General features: G+C 34.3%; 1 protein-coding gene across 4 annotated transcripts in view; it reads left to right on the forward strand.

The window, feature by feature from the left end:
- RAB28 (RAB28, member RAS oncogene family) overlaps positions 1–21959 on the forward strand; it is a 94817-nt gene that overhangs the window by 21793 nt on the left and 51065 nt on the right. For all 4 annotated transcript variants that reach the window (XM_029235748.1, XM_029235749.1, XM_029235751.1 and 1 more), the window contains exon 4: positions 5–134. In XM_029235748.1, the coding sequence (XP_029091581.1) occupies positions 5–134 (130 nt within the window). The remainder of the gene's footprint in view (positions 1–4; positions 135–21959) is intronic.

Genomic DNA, 21959 nt, shown 5'->3' on the forward strand with positions numbered 1-21959 from the left:
ACAGGGAATCCTCTTGGTATATGATATTACAAATTATCAAAGCTTTGAGAATTTAGAAGATTGGTATTCTGTGGTGAAGAAAGTGAGTGAGGAGTCTGAAACTCAGCCACTGGTTGCCTTGGTGGGCAATAAAAGTAAGTTATTAATGTTTATTTATATATAGGAAACTTTATTTGTCTATCCTGTAGTTTTTATTCCTAAAAAAAAATGATGTTTGGAAACATAAATAGATACTGTTTTCCTGGAGTGAGCAAGTTGAGGAGAAAATTCCTAAAGATGTGTACAGTCTTTTCAATAACAGTTTGATGCTTGATCTGTCATAACTGCTCTGCCACTTTGGCCAATTCCTTGTTAAGGTAAGTTCTGTTCTGCAGTGTGTGTGTGTTTTGGCTTCCTGTTGTCTAAGGAAGCAGCGTGTACTATTAAGAACAGCAACACAGCTGCAGATTTTATGATATTACACTGCAGCTTCAGCTCTGCCCCAGAGATTTTGAGAGATACATTTCATTAAATGATACCCTGTTCTAGGGAAGGAAGCAGTGTCTGCGTGGAATTTTGTGTGCATTGTTCCTTGCTCTCAGCGCTCATAAACTTCCTTTTCTAAATTTTTGAGGTTTGTTCCTAAATACAGATTTTTTTTTTTGAGAAAGAGTATATTGGGAGAGGAGTGGTGCTTGGTAAAAATGATGGATAAGTAATTTTTGAGATCTCTCTCTTGGGCTATGATATACAGCATATAAAAATTATAAGACTGAATTCAGTACAGGATTATTATTTGGTTCATAGTCCTGCAGTGCATTTACCCTGGTAAAGGGGACCTTAATAAGAGTTTTCAAATATATAAGATATGATATTACCTAATCTTCTACAACCTATTTGAGGTCAGAAAAAGAGAAAATGAATTTAAATTATACCATGGAGAATTCAGGTCAGGAACTGTTTCCTGACTATAAGCTTTGTTAAATCAATACCCAAGTATACTACCAAGAGAATTATCTTCTCCAAAAGTCTTTAAAAATGCAGTGCATTTTTTTTTGTCTATAATTGTTTAGGAAATAGTACTTCCTGAAGGACCAAGCCATGATTTCTTCATTATGTGGTTTTGCACACTTAGATGAACATTTAATAAATCCAAGCCTTACTTCAAAACCATTACAAAACAGGTGTGAATATCATTTCTCTGAAGAGTTAAAAATAAAAATTTTATAATGCTTTCTAGAAAACAGTATCACATATCACAAAATGGATGGCTTGGGTAAAAGAAACTTTTTTTTTTTAAAGCTTTAGTTAAATTTTGCTCATCTATTTTTTAGATCTAATTGAGTGAATCAGATGCTTTTCAATTCATTGAAATCCCCCTTTACAAATCATAAGTTTTGATGAGCTTAGGTTCTGTTTCTGAGTGCAGCTTTTCATTTTAGGAGATCATTTGTTAGTCATTCGTCATGTCACCAAAGCATTGGTTTATATTATAGTTAGATTTGTGCTTTATTGGAGGTTTCCCGTCACCTTTTGGGAAATTATAGAGTAAGGGAGTGATGGGGGTTGGGATTTGTTTTCATTTCTTTCAGGATATAATCTAACTACATCTGGAGTAATGGTGTAGTGGTGCACGATTATATACATTATGTTATGTGTTTATGCTATCCTGTGAGGCCTCCGCCATTGGTCACTGTCTAAGACAGGATGTCAGGCTAGATGGGCTATTGGACTGTGCTGGTGATGCCATTCCTGGGTTTCAAAAACAAACATTTATATAATTATATGAATTTATGCACAAAACTGTTACAGTGTTATGTTTGAGATATAATTGCATGAAAGTCAAAAGAATTTTTTCACTTTTGGTTTAGCTCTAACCCCTTTCTGGTATTTATAATACTTTCTTTCAGAATATGATCATATAATAGAGTATGCAGACACACAGAATGTTACATGTGTAAAATTAAGTGATTAGAGATGAACATTTTCCTGGATATTATTTACTGCTCTCTGTCACCAGCCCAGTTTCATATGATCAATATGATCATGTAGTGAATAATCTTACAATTTGTGTTTACAAGTTGATGTTACATTATAGTAGTATGCACTCATTTTCTTTTTTGGGAATATATTAAAAAGCAAAGACTTTTTTTTTGAGCAACACCAAACTAGTTAAAGAGATTTTATTAAGAGTTTCTATATCAAGGGCCTCATGAAACATTGGAACGTTTTCCAAGTCAAGGAAGCAGCTCTGAATCTGAGAATGTTCCAGATGGCAAGGCTTTCACAGTTGTTTCATCTGACTTTTTTCATTCATCAGATGAGTGTTATATTTGTTCAATCTATTGTTTCTTTTTATTCCCCTTTTTCTGCTTTCTCTTGAGTTAATTGATCATTTATTATTACATTTTATTTCACCTATTAACTTATACACATTATATATTTATATATTATATTTTTAGTTGTTTCCTTAAGATGTTCACTATACATCCTTAATTAGTCTACCTTCAAATAATAGTATATCTCTTCGTGTGTAGTATAAGGAACTTAAACATTAGTGTTTAATTACCTCCCGCCCCAATCCTTCGTGTTATTATTGTCAGATATATTTTTACATATTCTATAAATAATTTTTGCTTTAAACAGTCATTTAGCTTTTAAGAGCAATTAAAAATAAGAAAAAAAGGTACATTTTATTTTACATTTACTTATTACATTGCCAGCACTCTTTATTTATCTGTTTAGATCCAAGAGTCTGTTTGATAGCAGATTCTGCTTGAAGAACTTCCTTTAACATTTCTTTTAGAGTAGATCTATTGACAATGAATTTCCTCAATTAAAAGCAAAGACTTTAGATACTGGTTAAAGGCAAAGCAAAAGAAGCATGATGGGAAGACGTTTGAAGCTGAATTATTATGATTATCTATACAGAGTCATCATGTGCCTAAATGATCTTTTAAAAATTCGTTATTCTGTCGTATTCTTTGCTTGAATAGAAAGCCTATGTTGAAAAGAAGTATGTGTAGGCTGTGAAAATATTGGCAGCAGTAGCCAACTTTTAGCCAAAGTTTAGCAAAAAGATGGGATACAGAGAAAATTTCCATACAAAGAGTGTGTGAATTTGTTCCATAGTAAGAGCTTATAATTAGTAAGTTATAAAATCATGTACTTTTTATTAAAATATGGTAAACTCTCAGAAATTTGGGCTGAGGATTGAGAATAGTTTTAGGTAAAGATGAATTACAGGTTTATTTTTGTAAAAATTACATTTTATTATGGTTTAACTAGTGTAGGTTAATGATATAGGCAGCAGAGGAAGGGACTTGCTTTAATGAAATAGAATTGATAATTAGTAAGTTAATTATTTCAGTATATAATACTTAAAAGTATATAATATATTTGACCCTTGAACAACACAGGGGTTAGGGGCATAGTTCCTTCCTGCAGTCAAAAATCCACGTTTAATTTATAGTCATCCCTCTGTAAACTCTGTTCCTCCTTATTCACGGTTCTGCATCCATGGATTGAATCAACTTCGGATCATGTAGTACTGTAGTATTTACTATTGAAAAAAAAAAGCTGCATGTAAGTGGACCTGCACAGTTCAAACCAGTGTTGTTCAAGGGTCAACTGTACTTAAAACAAATAAATTTATTTTATTTTATATTCAATTCTAAAAGGTTATAAAACAGTAGTGTTATTTCTTTGTACTGTTTAAGATTTTAAATGAAGTATTGAGTCGTGGTTAAGATCAGAGGGTTTTAAATTTAGACAGACTTTGCTTACAAGCCCAATTTCTTCACTTATCAGCAGTGTAACATCAGACAAGTTATGTCTTTAAGTCTCAATTTCTTCATCTGGAAATAAGGATAATGGTTTCTGTCTGATAAAGTAGGTTTAAGGATTAAATGAACTATTACATAAAAACACTTGGAACACATCTCCTGTACACTGTAAGTGCTCAATAACTATAGTTATTATTATTAATCATAATAGCCTTTTAAAAGCATGGACTATAGTTTCAGTTAGAAAGATCACAAGTTACAAATTAGTACAGCTGACATAGATATTTTACAAAAGTAGCCTGAAGAAAATGGTTCCTAGAGAATTCCTTTGTCACCATCTTATTCCTTGCTTTTTACCACGATAGTTCTCATGCTATGTGTTGGGTAGGGCAATTCATTCAGAAAACATTGTCGAGTGCCAGCTATGTGTATTCAGCTAGCCATTGTTAATTTGTGCAAAGGGTTGAACCACAGAGAGTGCTTAAGGAGTGATTGGGACCTGCTAATCTGGGTCTTAATTTTATTCTTCTTCTCTACCATCTTCAAGTTTTCTAGGAATTTGACTTTCTTTTGCTTTGTCTGGTTGTTGGGATTAATAAATAAAATTATGTTCAAATTTCCATGGAAGGCCCTACTTTTCCCTAGTGAGGTAAAAAAATATTCCTGGTAGTAACTTTCAAAATGAGAAAGAGGGAGGATTTCCCTGGTGGCGCATTGGTTAAGAATCTGCCTGCCAGTGCAGGGGACACGGGTTCAAGCTCTGGTCCGGGGAGATCCCACATGCTGCAGAGCAACTAAGCCCGTGTGCCACAACTACTGAGCCTGCGCTCTAGAGCCTGTGAGCCACAACTACTGAGCCCGCGTGCCACAGCTACTGAAGCCTGTGCACCTAGAGCCCATGCTCCACAACAAAGAGAAGCCACCGCAATGAGAAGCCTGCGCACCACAACGAAGAGTAGCCCCTCCTCACCGCAACTAGAGAAAGCCTGTGCACAGCAACAAAGACCCAATGCAGCCAAAAAAATAAAAATAAATAAATAAATAAATTTATTTAGAAAAATGGGAAAGGGGTAAGTCATCTACTTATTCTGTGTGTTTTGTGGAAGTTCCATTGGAGTTTGATGATGTCTGCAGCTCCAAGTACAGTGCATTGTCTGATCGGCTATGAATATAGCCACATAAGCACCTGGAAACAATTATATTACCATCTAAGGCAACTTCTGCACCAGGCTTAATACCTGATTTCCTGGCCTTGAAGGTCTTGCTCTCCCAGCATCGGGGCACTCTCACTTGATCAAAGCCTGCGCTGCAGAACCTAGGGATTTTCAATATATGACCACTTATTACAGGTGCACCTGACCATGGCCCAACACACAATCATCAACTCTCATGTGAACTATGGCACTAGCTTCCTAACTCTTCCTCCTGCTCTTAGCTTTGATCTCCTAAATCCAGTTCCCAAATGGCAAATCATACTGTATGACTTCTCTCCTTAAAACCCTCTAGTGCTTTCTCATCACACTAGAATGAAATCCAAACTCCTTATCCAATTTCATCAAGCACAGGGTTATCTGACTCCTACCTACATCTCAGACCTCATTTTCTACTAAATGCTCCCTTGTCCACTATATGTGTAAGGCACATTTGTCTTGGCTGGCTCCATTTTGTCATTTGGATCTCATCTTAAATGTCATCTCCTCAGAGTTGCCTTCTTTGACCGCTCAAATCTAAACGAGTCATCAAGTCCCTTTTTGTCAGGACGTTCTGTTTCAGTTACTTGCATAGTCTCATTGTCATCTGATATCATTTCTTGTTTGTTTCTTGTCTGTCTAAGCTCTGTGAAAGCTAGGGACCTCATCACTTAGAACAATCTCTGAATGAATGAATACCAAATGAGTGAATAAAAGCCTTTTCAGGAAGACTCTCTTGAAATTAAAAGTGTATATGGCCTGGGATATGTTATTCAGGGAAAATGGTTTTCTTAATAAGTAGGTAACAGAGAACTTATTAGATGGCCTTCAGGCCCAACTGGCCTAGTGAATTCCACTCTGGTGAATAATGTCAGAGTTTCTTAAGAAACACATTGAAGTTATATTATGCTGGGTCATGTTAGAGATAAAATGTCATAGATTTTATATCATGACTTTAGGTTAAATAAATCTAAAAAAATTAAGAATTTTGCTTCATTGTGACTTTTACATACTGGTAGAAACTTACACTTTCAACTTTTTATTTACAAATTTTAAATTTGTGTGTTTAATTTAAAAATCAGAGTCTGCACTCAAATACACTTTTAGGTTTTCTTTTAGTGTTTCAGGGAAAGTTCAGATTAAAATGAAATGAACACTCAGGAATATTAATATTTTAAAGATTAATTTTATATTCAGTCCATGTTTTATAACCACATGGCATTTTAATTTGTCATTTTGTTATTTTCTATCTTTAAGCTGTTATGTTTTCCTACTATCTGATCCATCACCTAGTTTCTCCCCTGACTAGCTAACATTCTCAGTTGAATAGATTGTAAACAGAAATTAACAGGGTTGCATAGGAGCTGCCCCCTTCCTGATTTATAGCATCTTAGTTAGTGGAGGGGTGGTGGTTATCAGTAACTTGTATTGGGAGTAGGAATTATCATGCTCCAGTATAGAGTGGATGGATGAATGATTTCTACTCTTAAAGATATTAAACAGATCCTTTCCCAAATAAAGACTAATAACTCAGATTTTTAAACAATCTTCATGACAGATGAGGGCATAGAGAAGAGTGCATCAACACTAATTAACAATGTTGAGTGTATATTCTTCTTAACAGTGATTGATTGTTCTTGGAGTACTATCTCTGCCCAGGAAGTGATGTTTTACACTGTGAGGTTCAAAGGTTACATTTTAATGTACCCTGTAAGTTGTGTTCCCTGAACTCCATGGAAATGTATTAGTAAAACAAGTAAATTTTAAGTTGAAAATTTTACTGATGCTCTCAGTAAAGTTATCACAAGGCTTTTAAAGACTCTTCTTTATTCTTCATAATAGATGAGTATGAGATGGCTTTATGTCCAGTTTTAAGAACTTTATGGGAATTTACATGAAAGTACTTACCTATACTGCGACTCTTTTGAGTTTTCAAAAATTCTTATTGTATCTGGAGAGTGGAAATGTGAAACTATGAAGTAAGTAACATTTACTTTGATTCCTGTTTTGAAGGATTCATATCAACTTCTATAAAAGTGAACAAGTGAGTCATTATTACCAGTTTGTTTAAAAGAGTTTACAATTTATAAAGCATAAACAAAAACTCTTTTGAGGATTTGAAAAGCTCATTCTGTTTATACAGTCTAAATTATAACATTCTGCCCCTTACCCATTTACTTTAATATGGTTCTTTTTGTTCTGGTGATAGTAATCCCAAAAGTATCAGACCCAAGTGTCTTTTTCAGATGGACCTAATGTTTCTGTTGCTTCATTTTTTTTTTCTTTTTCCTCTCTTTATATGTAAATTTGTCAAATAGAGCTATGTCTATTTACATACTGGAGGATGCTGGTAGCATCTTATTCTGTTATTGATAGCATCAGTGTTCTGTATACTGAGTGAGAGAGTATTTTAATACGTACGCTTACAGCTGTTCTCTTATGTGGTATTTCACACTCCTACTGTACTTTAAGAACACTGATAGTATTTCAAATTTAATTGGTTGAGTAGTTTTATCAAATTAAACGCATAAGCTTGCATTCACACTGGTGTTGTGACTGATACATTGGGGAAGAAAATGTCAAATAAGTGCTTTTTCATAATACTAATCAGAAACTATTTTTCACCTGACAGTTGTTGCAGTGATGTTATTATGTCATTTCATAGTTACTTTTTTTTAGTTGGCCTACTTTAAACCATTTTGGCAATATTACAGTTTACTTAGCTTGAGAAGTTTAAGGATTTTGTGGTTTTGTTTTGTTTGTTTTGGGGGAATTGTGTAAGCATTTCGGTCATAGCAATCTGTTTATATGATTTCTGTCTGTCTTTCATTGTCATGATAGAGAAAGTGTATTAAATGCTAAAGAAAGCATAATCCACCTGTTGTTTCTTTTATGATGACTCTCTGATTTTAAATTTTAGAAGAAATTAAAAATTAAATATTAAAAAAGAATACAGCTATAAAAACTTTTTGTGAAAAGATTTGAGATTTTTATTAATGTAATTTAAGCCCCTTTAATGATTTACTTTATATTTGCTGTGATTGTTTAATAAATCCAATATAGATTAAAAGAACACTATAGTGGGGATCAGAAAACTTTGTCCTGCTACTGTCATTTTATCTAGCTACATTACCTTGGCAATTTATTTAATCACTTAAGATGATCCTCATGTATAAAATAAGGGGATTGTACTAGGCAATCATGAGCACCTTCTATTCCTAAAATATGATGACCCAAACTATGTTTAGTTGTAAGTCTGATTAATTGAACATATTTGTTGCCATACAATTTTAAGAGAGTTTAACTTTTCATGTGATTGAAATCCTGTCTTCTTATCTTTGCAGAGATGATTTCTTAGGCTCATTTTATCATTCAGTTATTAGATTATTAAGTATCCATTTTCTATATACATGAATAGGTGCATATACCTAATAACAATAAATATAACCAAGATTTATTGAATTCTTAGTATTTGCCAGGCACACCCTGGAAATATGACCAACTTTCAAGTGCTTTTTGGGGCTCTAAAAATAGCATTTCTTATTTTTCTTTGAAGTATAGTTGATTTACAATATTATGTTAGTTTAGGGTAAACAACATCATGATTCAATATTTTTATAGATTATACTCCATTTAAAGTTATAAAATATTGGCTATATTCCCTATGCTGTACAATATATCCCTGTAGCTTATTTCTTTTATACATAGTAGTTTGTACCTTTTAAGCCCCTACCCTATCTTGCCCCTCTTCCCTTCCCTCTCTTTACTGGTAGTGACTAGTTTGATCTCTATAATGTTCTGAAAAAGTCACCTTTTTTAGAGCAGAGTTTTTTATTTTATTTTTTTACTGTTTGGAATTATGTAGGTGTTCTGTAACTAAAGCTCCATGAATGCAGAGACTGTCTACCTTGTTCACTGCTGTGTCTCTAGTATCAAGCTCAGTCCCTGGCACACAGAAGATGCTCAATAAATACTTGCTATGAATGACTAGAAAATTATTAATTCTCTACCTTAGTAAAAGATGAAACTATGGAAATTTTGAGATGATAAAGAGAAAATAATACTGTTTTTTTCCGTAGCTTTTGTAATACTGTGAGGCTAGGTTTTTCATCTGGAAGAGGCATATAATAACAGCCTCACTTGGTGCTTATGAGTTACTACTACATAAGATCATGTAAAATGCCTCTGACATTACACACATAGTTCTTTTGAAAACGAAACTCTTAGCCCTCATCGCTTAATTTTCATTCAAAATTTTAATTTTAAAAAGATGAGAAGTGGTACTTTCCCTTATGGATATTCATTTTATAGTGTGTTCTAGCACCTTAATATCTTTAATATAGAGGCAGTATGAGTAGTGGTCAAGGACACAGACTTCTAAGTAAGACCACTTAGGCTCAGATATGGGCTCACTTATTTAAATGTGTGACCATGGTAAGGTACTCACCCTCTTTGTACCTTAGTTTTGTCATCTGTAAAATGGAAATAACAATAGCACCTACCTTATAAGGAGGTCGTTATAAAAATTAAATATATGTAAAGCTTCTAAAACCGTGCCTGGTATATATAGGTGCTGTATGTGTTAGTTGTTATTATTGTATTTCCTACTCTTTCTCCAGATCCTCTCTTCTAGTTATGGGTTCTGGGAGGAGGTATTGCCAAGTCTCGTATATTTTTAATTTAAGGATTTAAAAATCAAAAACATTAAAAAATTTTGTGGAATGTCTTTGAAATACATCAAAAATGATTAAAATTTTGGTTATAATTATTGTTTGGAAGCCACCTTTCACTTAACTTGTAGTTTAGAAGTATATTTTTCTGAAAAAATATTTAAATTCTATTAATGGAGGTGATATAATTTTGATATTCAATCTGAATGGTGAAAGTTGCCATGAATTTTTATCTCAAGTTTATTTTGCTTTTGTAGACATGTGTCTAATAAAAAAAAAGATGCTGCATAAACCATCATTGGAGTTTGAATGTACTTCTGTTTTTGGTTGAGGTATAAATGTTATTTCTGGCTGTGTCCTTCATACTTAGTTCTTCTTACAACAAATGGAAAGGCCTTAATTGTACCTAAGGGAATAGTTAATACACAGTGGACATATGGTGGACAAAAGCCGAGTCTAGTAAATGAAATAAAATTATAAATGGTAAAGATTTGAATGCTTACAAAGTCTGGCAGCTGTAAAAGATAGTGTATTGTTTGAGATTAGCAAATTTTCTCTGAAGCATGATAGTAATAATTCTTTTCTTGGTGTGTTTTTGTTGTATATTTATATGTAAATTCGACTGAAAGACATACTCTCAACTTATGTATTAAGCATATTTGTCTTTTTTTTATTGTTCATTAAGCTTTGTGATGTGACTTTGACGTCAGTAATAAAGGCTGATGATATCACATTTTTGGAAAGTTACCGCTCTTTTGATTGGGGGCAGTTAATTAGCATTAACCCAGAACAGCTCTTGGGCTTTATGGATTTGAGCATTATATGTGGTTGCACTGCTCCAGCAAAAGGTTAAGTATTAATGGAAAATGGTCACAGCCCTTTTACTTAAAGAAAACATGTTACTTGTAAGTTTTCTTTTGATTTTACTTTTACAGTTACATTGAATGTCTTCATTCATTTAGCCATCCATAAAGCAAATATTGTTGCACATGCGGTGGATAATAAGCCTTTTTAGGACTACTTGTGTGGCATGTCACAGATCATTAACTGCAAGTAACCACCTGACTTGAGGGAAGCCTGGAAGCATCATTATAGTGAAATAAGCTTTTATTTAGGTATCACTGCAGCAGATTGATTTATTAAAATGTCACCAATTGCTACTGTGAAAATATATTCTCATTATCATTCAGGGAATGGTAAAAATTAACCACTGTATACTGTAAAAGATATATATTGCTAACAGTGGAAAAAATAAGAATAAATATTATGGTCTGTATTTTTCTAATAATTAGAGAATTAATTAGATGATTAATTAGGCTAAATTAGGTAATTCTTGTAGGATGTTTTCACATCTATGTGTGATTCTATACATGTGTTAAAGGCATGTTCTCAGTTCTTTCTAATTTGAAATACCTTAAAATTAAGCAGCATAGAAAGATAATAGCAAACTTAATATAACTATTGTATTTAAGACAGTCAATCCATAAAGTAATAAGCTCTTTCTGTGAGCACACGGCTGCTTCCTAGGCACATATATCATGAATCCAGCCTTCAGGAAACTTGTCTTTTTGTGGAAGTAAGATTAACATAATGGACAAAAGGTACAAAAGAAAAACAACATATAGTTTAGCACTACTGTTTCAATGAGAGGGAAAGGATTAAGAGGAATGTAGACCTCAAACGGAGTTTTTGCAAAACTGGTAGGGTTTGGATACATCTTGTTACAGGTAAGTCTTGAGCCAATTCAGGGGTATCTCTGCATTTGGAATTTAATGTTGGCTTTAAAAATTTTTTTTAATTTATTTTTTATTGGAATATAGTTGATGTACATTGTTCTGTTAGTTTCAGGTGTATAGCAAAGTGAATCAGTTTTACATATATCCACTTTTTTTGATTCTTTACCCATATAGGTCATTACAGGGATTGAGTAGAGTTCCCTATGCTATACAGTAGGTCCTTATTAGTTATCTATTTTATATATAGTAGTGTGTACCTATCAATCCCAATCTCCCAATTTATTCCTACTCTCCTTTCCCCCCTGGTAACCGTAGGTTTGCTTTTTACATCTGTGACTCTATTTCTGTTTTGTAAATAAGTTCATCTGTACCATTTTTTTTGGATTCCATATATAAGTGATATCATATGATATTTGTCTTTCTCTGTCTGACTTCACTCAGTATGACAATCTCTAGGTCCATCTGTGTTGCTGCAAATGGCATTATTTTGCTCTTTTTTATGGCTGAGTAATATTCCATATTATGTATGTACCACATATTTATCCATTCCTCTGATGATGGACATGTAGGTTGCTTCCATGTCTTGGCTATTGTAAATAGTGCTGCAATGAACATTGGGGTGCATGTATCTTTTCAAATTATGGTTTTCTCCAGATATATGCCCAGGAGTGGGATTGCTAGATCATATGGTAGTTCTGTTTTTAGTTTTTAAGGAACTTCCTTACTGTTCTCCATAGTGGCTGTACCAATTTACATTCCCACCAACAGTGTAAGAGGGTTCCCTTTTCTCCACACCATCTCCAGCATTTGTTGTTTAGATTTTTTGATGGATTGCTAGATCATATGGTAGTTCTGTTTTTAGTTTTTAAGGAACTTCCTTACTGTTCTCCATAGTGGCTGTACCAATTTACATTCCCACCAACAGTATAGGAGGGTTCCCTTTTCTCCACACCATCTCCAGCATTTGTTGTTTAGATTTTTTGATGATGCATTTCTCTAATAATTAGTGATGTTGAGCATCTTTTCATGTGCTTTTAGGCCAACTGTGTGTCTTTTTTGGAGACCTCCTAGAGTAATGAAAATAAAAACAAAAATAAACGGGACCTAATTAAACTTAAAAGCGTTTGCACAGCAAAGGAAATCATAAGCAAAACAAAAAGGCAACCCACAGAATGGGAGGAAATATTTGCAAACGAAGTGACCAACAAGGGATTAATCTCCAAAAAGAGCTCATGCAGTTCAGTATCAAAAGACAAACAACCTAATCAGAAAATGGGCAGAAGGAGCAATCCCACTACTGAGCATATAACCTGAGAAAACCATAACTCAGAAAAATACATGTACCACAATGTTCATTGAAGCTTTGTTTACAATAGCCAGATGATGGAAGCAACCTAAATGTCCATCGACAGATGAATGGATAAAGATGTGGCACATATATGCAATGGAATATTACTCAACCATAAAAAGGAACAAAATTGAGTTATTTGTAGTGAAAGAGATGGATCTAGAGCCTGTCATACAGAGCGAAGTAAGTCAGAAAGAGAACAATACCATATGCTACCACATATATATGGAATCTAAAAAAAAAAAAAAAAAAGGTTCTGAAGAACCTAGGGGCAGGACAGGAATAAAGATGCAGACATAGAGAACGGATTTGAGGACATGGGGGAAAGGGGAAGCTGGGACGAAGTGAGAGAGGAGCATTGACATATATACACTACCAAATGTAAAATGGATGGCTAGTGAGAGGCTGCTGTGTAGCACAGGGAGATCAGCTCGATGCTTTGTGTCCACCTAGAGGGGTGGGATATGGAGGGTGGGAGGGAGGCTTAAGAGGGAGGGGATATGGGGATATATGTATACATGTAGCTGATTCACTTTGTTGTACAGCAGAAACTAACACAACATTGTAATGCAATTATACTCCAATAAAGATGTAAAAAAGAAAAAAGAAAATGGGCAGAAGATTTAAATGTTGACTTTTTTTACAAAAAAAAAAAAATCTCCTAATAACTCATTTTAGAGTTTCTTAAAATATGAGTCCCACTTCCATATTTTGGTGTTTGTTTCCATGCTAGGAGGATCTAAATAACAAAAAATATTAGAGCCTGTATTAGTTTGCCAGGGCTGCCATAACAAAGTACCTCAAACTGGGTGGTTTAAACAACAGAAATTTATTTTCTAACAATTCTAGAGGCTAGAAGTCTGAGATCAAAGTGTCTGTAGGGTTGGTTTGTAGATGGCTGTCTTCTCCCTTTATCTTCACATGGTCTTTCCTTCGGGCATATCTGTGTACGAATCTCCTTTTTTAAGGATCACAGTCATGCTGGATTAGGGCCCATCCATATGACCTTCAATTTTACCTTAATTACTTCTTTAAAGGCCCTTATATTGAAATAAAGTCACATTCTGAGGGTCTGGGGGTTAGAACTTCAACATATGAATTTGAGGGAGAGCAGGTTTGACATAGTTCAGCCCAAAGCAGAGCCATTATGCTTTAATATGTTAGAAGTAAATCTCAAAGAATCATAGAAGTTGAAGCTAGAATAATACAGAAATCTTCTGATTTTATTATTTTATTTACTAATGAGGAAAACAAAATAAGAGCTCTTTTGAAAACGTTATGAAAATCAATGGACGTTAAATTTGTAGACCACCTTTGAATATTTAATATATGAAACTGTGGATTAGATTATTTGAATAACTTTTTGTTTGTTATCAGAATCAAATGCACATACTATGCAAATTATTGGAAGAATGTTTCTAAAAGCAAATGGTGCCCTCCTTTTTGTTCTGTTCTGGTACTTCTAAAATTATAATGGAAGCCAAAGGAAAGGAAAGTGAGTTGATTTACAGAAATAGAATATCACACATGACTTTTAGAACCATGTAGGCATACATTGAAAATACTGTGGGTTCAGGTCCAGACTACCGTAGTAAAGCGAATATCACAACAAAGTGAGTCACACAATTTTTTTGGTTTCCCAGGGCATGTAAATGTTATATTTACACTATAGTCTGTTAAGTGTGCAATAGCATTATGTCTAAAAAAACAACATACATACCTTAATTAAAAATACTTTATTGCTAAGAAAACACTAATCATCATCTGAGCCTTTAGCAAGTTACCTTGTTGCTGGTGTAGGGCCTTGCCTCATTGTTGATGGCCGCTAAATGAGCAGGGTGGTAGTTGCCAAAGGTTGGGCTGGCTGTGGCAATTTCTTAAAATAAGACAATGAAGTTTGCCTCATTGATTGATTCTTCCCTTCACAAACACTTTCTCTTCTGCATGCAATGCTGTTTGATAGCATTTTACCCACAGTAGAACTTCTTTCCTCAGACATAAAAAAGAATGAAATACTGTTATTTGCAGCAACATGGATGGACCTAGATAATATTATGTTTAGTGAAATAAGCCTGACAGAGAAAGACAAATACTATATGATATCACTTATATATGGAATGTAAAAAATAACACAAAGGAATATATATGTATACATGAAACAGAATCACAGATACAGAAAACTTGTGGTTCCCAAAGAGGAGAGGGAAGGGAGGAGGGACAAATTAGAAGTATGGAATCAACAGATACAAAATACTATATATAAAATAGATACGCAATAAGGATTTACTGTATAGCACAGGGAATTATACCAGTTACCTTGTAATAACCTATAATGGGATATAATCTGCAAAAATACTGAATTACTATGCTGTAAACCTAAAACTAACACAATATTATAAATCAACTATACTTGAATAAAAAATCAACAACAAAAAATAGTCACCTGACAAAGAAAAAAAAATTGGAGTCAGTCCCCTTAAACCCTACTGCTGCTTTATCAACTCAGTTTATGTAATATTCTAAATCCTTTGTTGTCATTTCAACAGTCTTCACATCATCTTTACCAGAAGTTGATTACCTCTCAAGCAACCACATTTTTTAGTTATCTGTAAAAAGCAACTCCTCATTCATTAAAGTTTTATAAGATTGCAGCAATTCAGTCACATCTTCAGGCTCCACTTCTAGTTCTGTTGCTGTTTCTGCTACATCTGCAGTTACTTCCTCCAATGAAGTTTTAAACCCTTCAGAGTCATCCAAGAGGGTTGGAATTAACTTCCATACTTCTGTTAATGTTGTTATTTTGACTTCTTCCCAAGAATCACTAATGTTATTTAATGGCATCTAGAATGATGAATCTTTCCAGAATGTTTTCAATTACTTTGCCCTGATCCATCAGAGGAATCACTATCTTTTGGCAATTACAGCCTTACAAAATGTATTTCTTAGATAATAAGACTTGAAAGTTAAAATTACTCCTTGATCTTTGGGCTATGGAAAAGATGTTGTATTAGCAGGCATGAAAACATTAATCTCATTGTGCATCTCCATCAGAGCTCTTCGGTGACCAGGTGCATTGTCAGTGAGCAATAATATTTTGAAAGGAATCCTTTTTTTCTGAGCAGTAGGTCTCAACTGTGGGCTTAAAATATTGAGTAAACCATGTTATAAATAGATGTACTGTCATCTAGACTTTGTTGTTCCATCTAGGAGCACAGGCAGAGAAGATATAGCATAATTTTTAAGGGCCCTAGGATTTTCAGAATGGTAAATGAGCATTGGCTTCAACTTTAAGTCATGAGCTGCATTAGCCCCTAACAAGAGAGTCAACCTGTCCTTTGAAGGCAGACATTGACTTCTCTCCAGTTGTGAAAGTCCTAGATGGCATCTTCTTCCAATATAAGGCTGTTTTATCTACATTGAAAATCTGTTGTTTAGTGTAGCCACCTTCATCAGTTAACTTAGCTAAATCTTCTGGATAACTTGATGCAGCTTCTCTATGAGCACTTGCTTCACCTTGCACTTTTATGTTATGGAGATGGCTTCTTTCCCTAGACCTCATTAATCAACTTCTGTTACCTGCAAACTTTTCTTCTGCAGCTTCCTTACCTCTCTAAGCCTTCGTTAGTTAAAGAGAGTGCTTTGCTTTGCATTAGGCTTTGACTTATGGGAATGTCTTGGTTGGATCATCTTCTATCCAGACCACTAAAACTTTCTCCGTATCAAGAAAAAGTTTGCAAATGATGCAACCAACAAGGGCTTAATTTCCAAAATACACAAACAGCTCCTACAGTTCAATAACAGTAAAACAAACAACCCAATCAAAAAATGGGCAGAAGACCTAAATAGACATTTTTCCAAAGAAGGCATACAGATGGCCAATAGGCACATGAAAAGATGCTCATCATTGCTAATTACTAGAGAAATGCAAATCAAAACTACAATGAGGTACATATATACAGTGGAATATTACTCAGCCATAAAAAAGAATGAAATAATGCCATTTGCAGCAATATGGATGGACCTAGAGATTATACTAAGTGAAGTAAGACAGAGAAAGACAAATATCATATGATATCACTTATATATGGAATCTAAAAAAATGATACAAATGAACTTATTTAGAAAACTGAAATAGACTCATAGACTTAGGAAAACTTATGGTTACCAAAGAAGAAAGGTGGGGGGGAGTGATGAATTAGGAGTTTGGGGTTAACATATACACACTACTATATATAAAATAGGTAAACAACAAGGACATACTGTATAGCACAGGGAACTCTGCTTAATATTCTGTAATAACCTAAATGGGAAAAGAATTTGAAAAAGAATAGATACATGTATATGTATAACTGAATCACTTTGCTGTACACTGGAGGCTAACACAACATTGTAAATCAACTGTACTCCAATATAAAATAAAAATTTTAGAAAGTAGTAGAAAAGTTATTAAAAGAAAACTACAATGAGTTACCACCTCTCACGAGTTAGAATGACCATCATTGAAAAGTCTACAAATAATAAATGCTGGAGAGGGTGTGGAGAAAAGGGAACCCTCTTACACTGTTGGTGGGAATGCAAATTGATACAGCCACTATGGAGAACAGTATGGAGCTTCCTTAAAAAACTAAAAATAGAACTACAATATGACCCAGCAATCCTACTACTGGGCATATACCTAGACAAAACTATAGTTTGAAAAGATACATGCACCACTATGTTCATAGCAGCACTGTTTACAGTAGCCAAGACATGGAAACAATCTAAATGTCCATTGACAGATGAATGGATAAAGAAGATGTGGTGCATATATACAATGGAATATTACTCAGCCATTAAAAAGAATGAAATAACACTGTTTGCAGCAATATGGATGGACCTAGAGATTATCATACTAACTGAAGTAAGTCAGAAAGAGAAAGACAAATACCATATGATATCACTTGTATGTGGAATCTAAAATATGGCACAGGTGAACGTATCTGTGAAATAAAAACAGACTTACAGATATGGAGAACAGACTTGTGGTTGCCAAGCGGGAGAGGGTGGGGGAGGGAAGGACGAGGAGTTTGGGATTAACAGATGCAAACTATTATATATAGGATAGATAAACCACAAGCTCCTACTGTATAGCACAGGGAACTATATTCAATATCCTATGATAAACCATAATGGAAAAGAATATGAAAGGAATATATATATATATACACACACACATATATATATATATATATATATATATATATATATATATAACTGAGTCACTTTGCTGTACAGCAGAAATTAAACACAACATTGTAAATCAAGTATAATAAAAACTTTTCTCCATATCAGCAGTAAGGCTGTTTTGCTTTCTTATCATTTGTGTGTTCACTGGAGTAGCACTTTTAATTTCCTTTAAGAACTTTTCCGTTGCATTCACAACTTGTCTAACTGTTTGTCACAAGAGGCCTAGCTTTTGGCCTATCTCAGCTATTGACATGCCTTCCTCACTAAGCTTAATCATTGTAGATTTTCATTTAAAGTGAGAGACGTGTGACTCTTTCTTTCACTTGAACACTTAGAGGTCATTGTAGGGTTACTAATTGGCCTAATTTGAATATTGTGTCTCAGGGAATAGGGAGGCATGAAGAGAGAAAGAGAGACGGTGAAATGGCCAGTGGATGGAGCAGTTAGAACACACACAATATTTATCGATTAAGTTTGCAGTCTTATATGGGTTCAGTTTGTGATGCCCCCAAACAATTACAACAGTAACATCAAAGGTCGCTGATGATACATCATCTTAACAAATATAATAATAATGGAAAAGTTTGAAAAATCACGAAAATTGCCAAAATGTGACATAAAAACACAGAGTGAACAAATGCTGTTGGAAAAATGGTACCAATAGACTTGCTCAATGCAGTGTCGCTACAAACCTTCAATTTTTAGAAAATGCAATACCTGCGAAGCACAATAAAGTGAAATGCAATGAAATGAGGTATGCCTGTATCTAACATTCAAGTGAACTCTCTTTTTTTACTGAATATGCTAGGCTTAATTACAGAAGATGGTCTATTTTATCTTTTTTTGAACTGATGGTTTTCTGTTGACTTTTTTCAAATTTAAAAAATATGATGCATATGGAAATATAAACTTTAAAATTTTTGGAAGATGTTGAGGAACAAATGAACTATCCAGGAATCTGTTGGACACATATAAAAAGTAACTGAGTTTTAATAAGAAGCTCTACCTCGTATTGTTATAATCGATCATATAGTCTCCATATAATCAAAGATTTGTTATTGATAGTTTTTCAAGTGATCATTACAGAGAAAATTTTCAGGTGCAACAAGGCAGTCATGACACACTTGATGTGATCAGTTGGGCTCTGTATTATAAATATATATAATAATGTGATAAATATATATGATTACAGCTTATATTCTGATATGCTTTCTAAAGAGCGAGGAATGGGTGGAGCTATAGTTAGTGCTTTTGGAATTGTATATATGTAATTGTGTTCGAGGGCATTATTCATTGTGTATCATATTGGAGCAAAATTTAGGGATTAAGAGAGGGTTTAGGAGTTTTGTATGCATGATCAAAAGTTTTATTGGCTTTATTAATTCAGAGTGGTGAAATAGGAACAAAGCACTTTCTATCACCTCAAGAGACTGTTGACCATATTATACTTAAAAAATTTTGTCATAGTTATGGGATGCTGTAGTTATGGGATTTTTAAAGAAAATTTAGATATAATTCACCTACCATAAAATTCACCATTTTAAAGTACACAGTTTTTAGTATATTCACTGGGTTGTGCAGCCATCACCACTATCTAATTCTAGAACATTTTCTTTACCCCAAAAAGAAACCTTGTACCCATTAGCAGTCACTATTGCCCTTTCTCCTTCCCTCCATTTCCCCTCCCTAACTTCTGGCGAGGTACTATTCTACTTTATGTTCCTATGGGTTTGCTTATTCTGTACATTTCATATAAATGGAATCATGAAATATGTGACCTTTTGTGTTTGGATTCTTTCACTTATAATAATGTTTTCAAGGTTCATTTATGTTATAACATGTATCAGTACTTCATTTCTTTTTATGGCTAAATAATATTCCATTGTATGGATATAACTTACCACATATTGTTTACCCATTCATCAGTTGATGGCCATTTGGGTTTTCCAGTTTTTGGCTATTATGAATAATGCTTTTACGAACATTTATGTATAAGTTTTTGCATGGACATAGGTTTTTATTTCTCTTGGGAAGATACCTAGGAATGGAATTGCTGTGTCATATGGTAACTTACTTTTGGAGGAACTACCAAGCTGTTTTCCACAGCAGTTGCACCATTTCACATTCCTACCAGTGATGTATGAGGGCTGCAGTTTCTCTAGATTCTCACCAGCACTTGTTATTTTACTTTAAAAAAAAAAATTATAGCCATTCTAGTGTGTGTGAAGTGATATCTCATTATGATTTTGATCTTCATTTCCCTAACAATGATGTTGAGTATCTTTTCAGGTTCTTAATGTCTATTTGTATATCTTCTTCGGAGAAATACATATTCGAATCATTTGCCCGTGTTTAAGTTTTGTTGTCTTTAATTGTTGTGTTGTGTTCTTTAGAGGATATTATACCCTTACCAGATATACAATTTATAAATATTTTATTTGATTCTGCAGGTTGGCTTTTCATTTTCTTAGGTCATTTGATACACAAAAGTTTTTGACTTTGATGAAATCCAATTTATTTTTTTCTTTGGTTGCTTATGCTTTAGGTGTTATATCTAAGAAACTATTGCCTTATCCAAGGTCATGAAGTTTTAATTTAATTTAATTTTATTTTATTTTTGGCTGCGTTGGGTCTTCATTGCTACATGTGGGCTTTCTCTAGTTGCAGAGAGCAGGGGCTACCCTTGTTTTTTAACATCTTTATTGGAGTATAATTGCTTTACAATGGTGTGTTAGTTTCTGCTTTATAACAAAGTGAATCAGTTATACATATACATATATCCCCATATCTCTTCCCTCTTGCATCTCCCTCCCTCCCACTCTCCCTATCCCACCCCTCTAGGTGGTCACAAAGCACAGAGCTGATCTCCCTGTGCTATGCGTCTGCTTCCCACTAGCTATCTATTTTACATTTGGTAGTGTATATATGTCCATGCCACTCTCTCACTTTGTCCCAGCTTACCCTTCTCTTTGTTGCGGTGTGCATGCTTCTCATTGCGGTGGCTTCTCGTTGCAGAGCACGGGCTGTAGGCGTGCAGACTTCAGTATTTGTGGCACGCAGGCTCAGTAGTTGTGGTGCACGGGCTTAGTTGCTCTGTGGCATGTGTTATATTCCCAGACCAGGGATTGAACCCATGTCCCCTGCATTGGCAGGTGGATTCTTAACCACTGCACCACCAGGGAAGTGCCAAGGTCATGAAGATTTATACCTATGTATGTTTTTAAAGAGTTTTATGGTTTTAGCTCTTAAGTTTAGGTCTTCAATTCATTTTGAGTAAATTTTTTTTATATATTTATTCATTTGGCTGCGCTGGGTCTCAGTTGTGACACACAGGATCTTTGTTGCCGCATGTGGGATCTTTGCTGCGGCATGCGAACTCTTATTTGCGTCAAGTAGGATCTAGTTCCCTGACCAGGGCTGGAACCTGGGCCCCCCGTATTGGGAGTGCAGCATCTTAGCCACTGCACCACTAGGGAAGTCCCTTGAGTAAATTTTTAAATGGTGTGAGTAGGAGTCCAAATTCATTTTGCATTTGGATATCCTGTTGTCTCAGCATAATTTATTGAAAAGACTGTTCTTTTCCCATTGAATGGTTTTGGCACTCTTGTCAAAAATCAATTGACTATAGATATATGGATTTATTTCTGGATTCTTGCTTGTATTTCATTGATATGTATTTCTATCCTTATGCCATTACCACACTGTCTTATTACTGTAGCTTTGTGGTAACTTTTGAAATCAGGAAGTATCTAATACTCCTGCTTTATTCTTCTTTTTCCAGATTGTTTTGACTATTCTGTGTCCCTTGCATTTCCGTATGAATTTTAAGATCAGCTTGTCATTTTCTGCAAAGACATCAGCTGGGAATTTGTATTGAATCTGTACATCAATTTGGGGAGTATTGCCATCTTAACAATATTAAGTCTTCCAATCCAGGAACATGGAAGTTTAACAACGTTGTAGCTTTCAGGGTATAAAATTCACCCATCTATAAAGTATTTTGTACTTTTCATGCTGTTGTACTA

This window comes from Monodon monoceros, unplaced genomic scaffold (assembly GCF_005190385.1).
Source record: "Monodon monoceros isolate NGI ecotype Baffin Bay Population unplaced genomic scaffold, NGI_Narwhal_1 Super_Scaffold_20, whole genome shotgun sequence".
In the NCBI taxonomy this organism is placed as follows: domain Eukaryota; kingdom Metazoa; phylum Chordata; class Mammalia; order Artiodactyla; family Monodontidae; genus Monodon; species Monodon monoceros.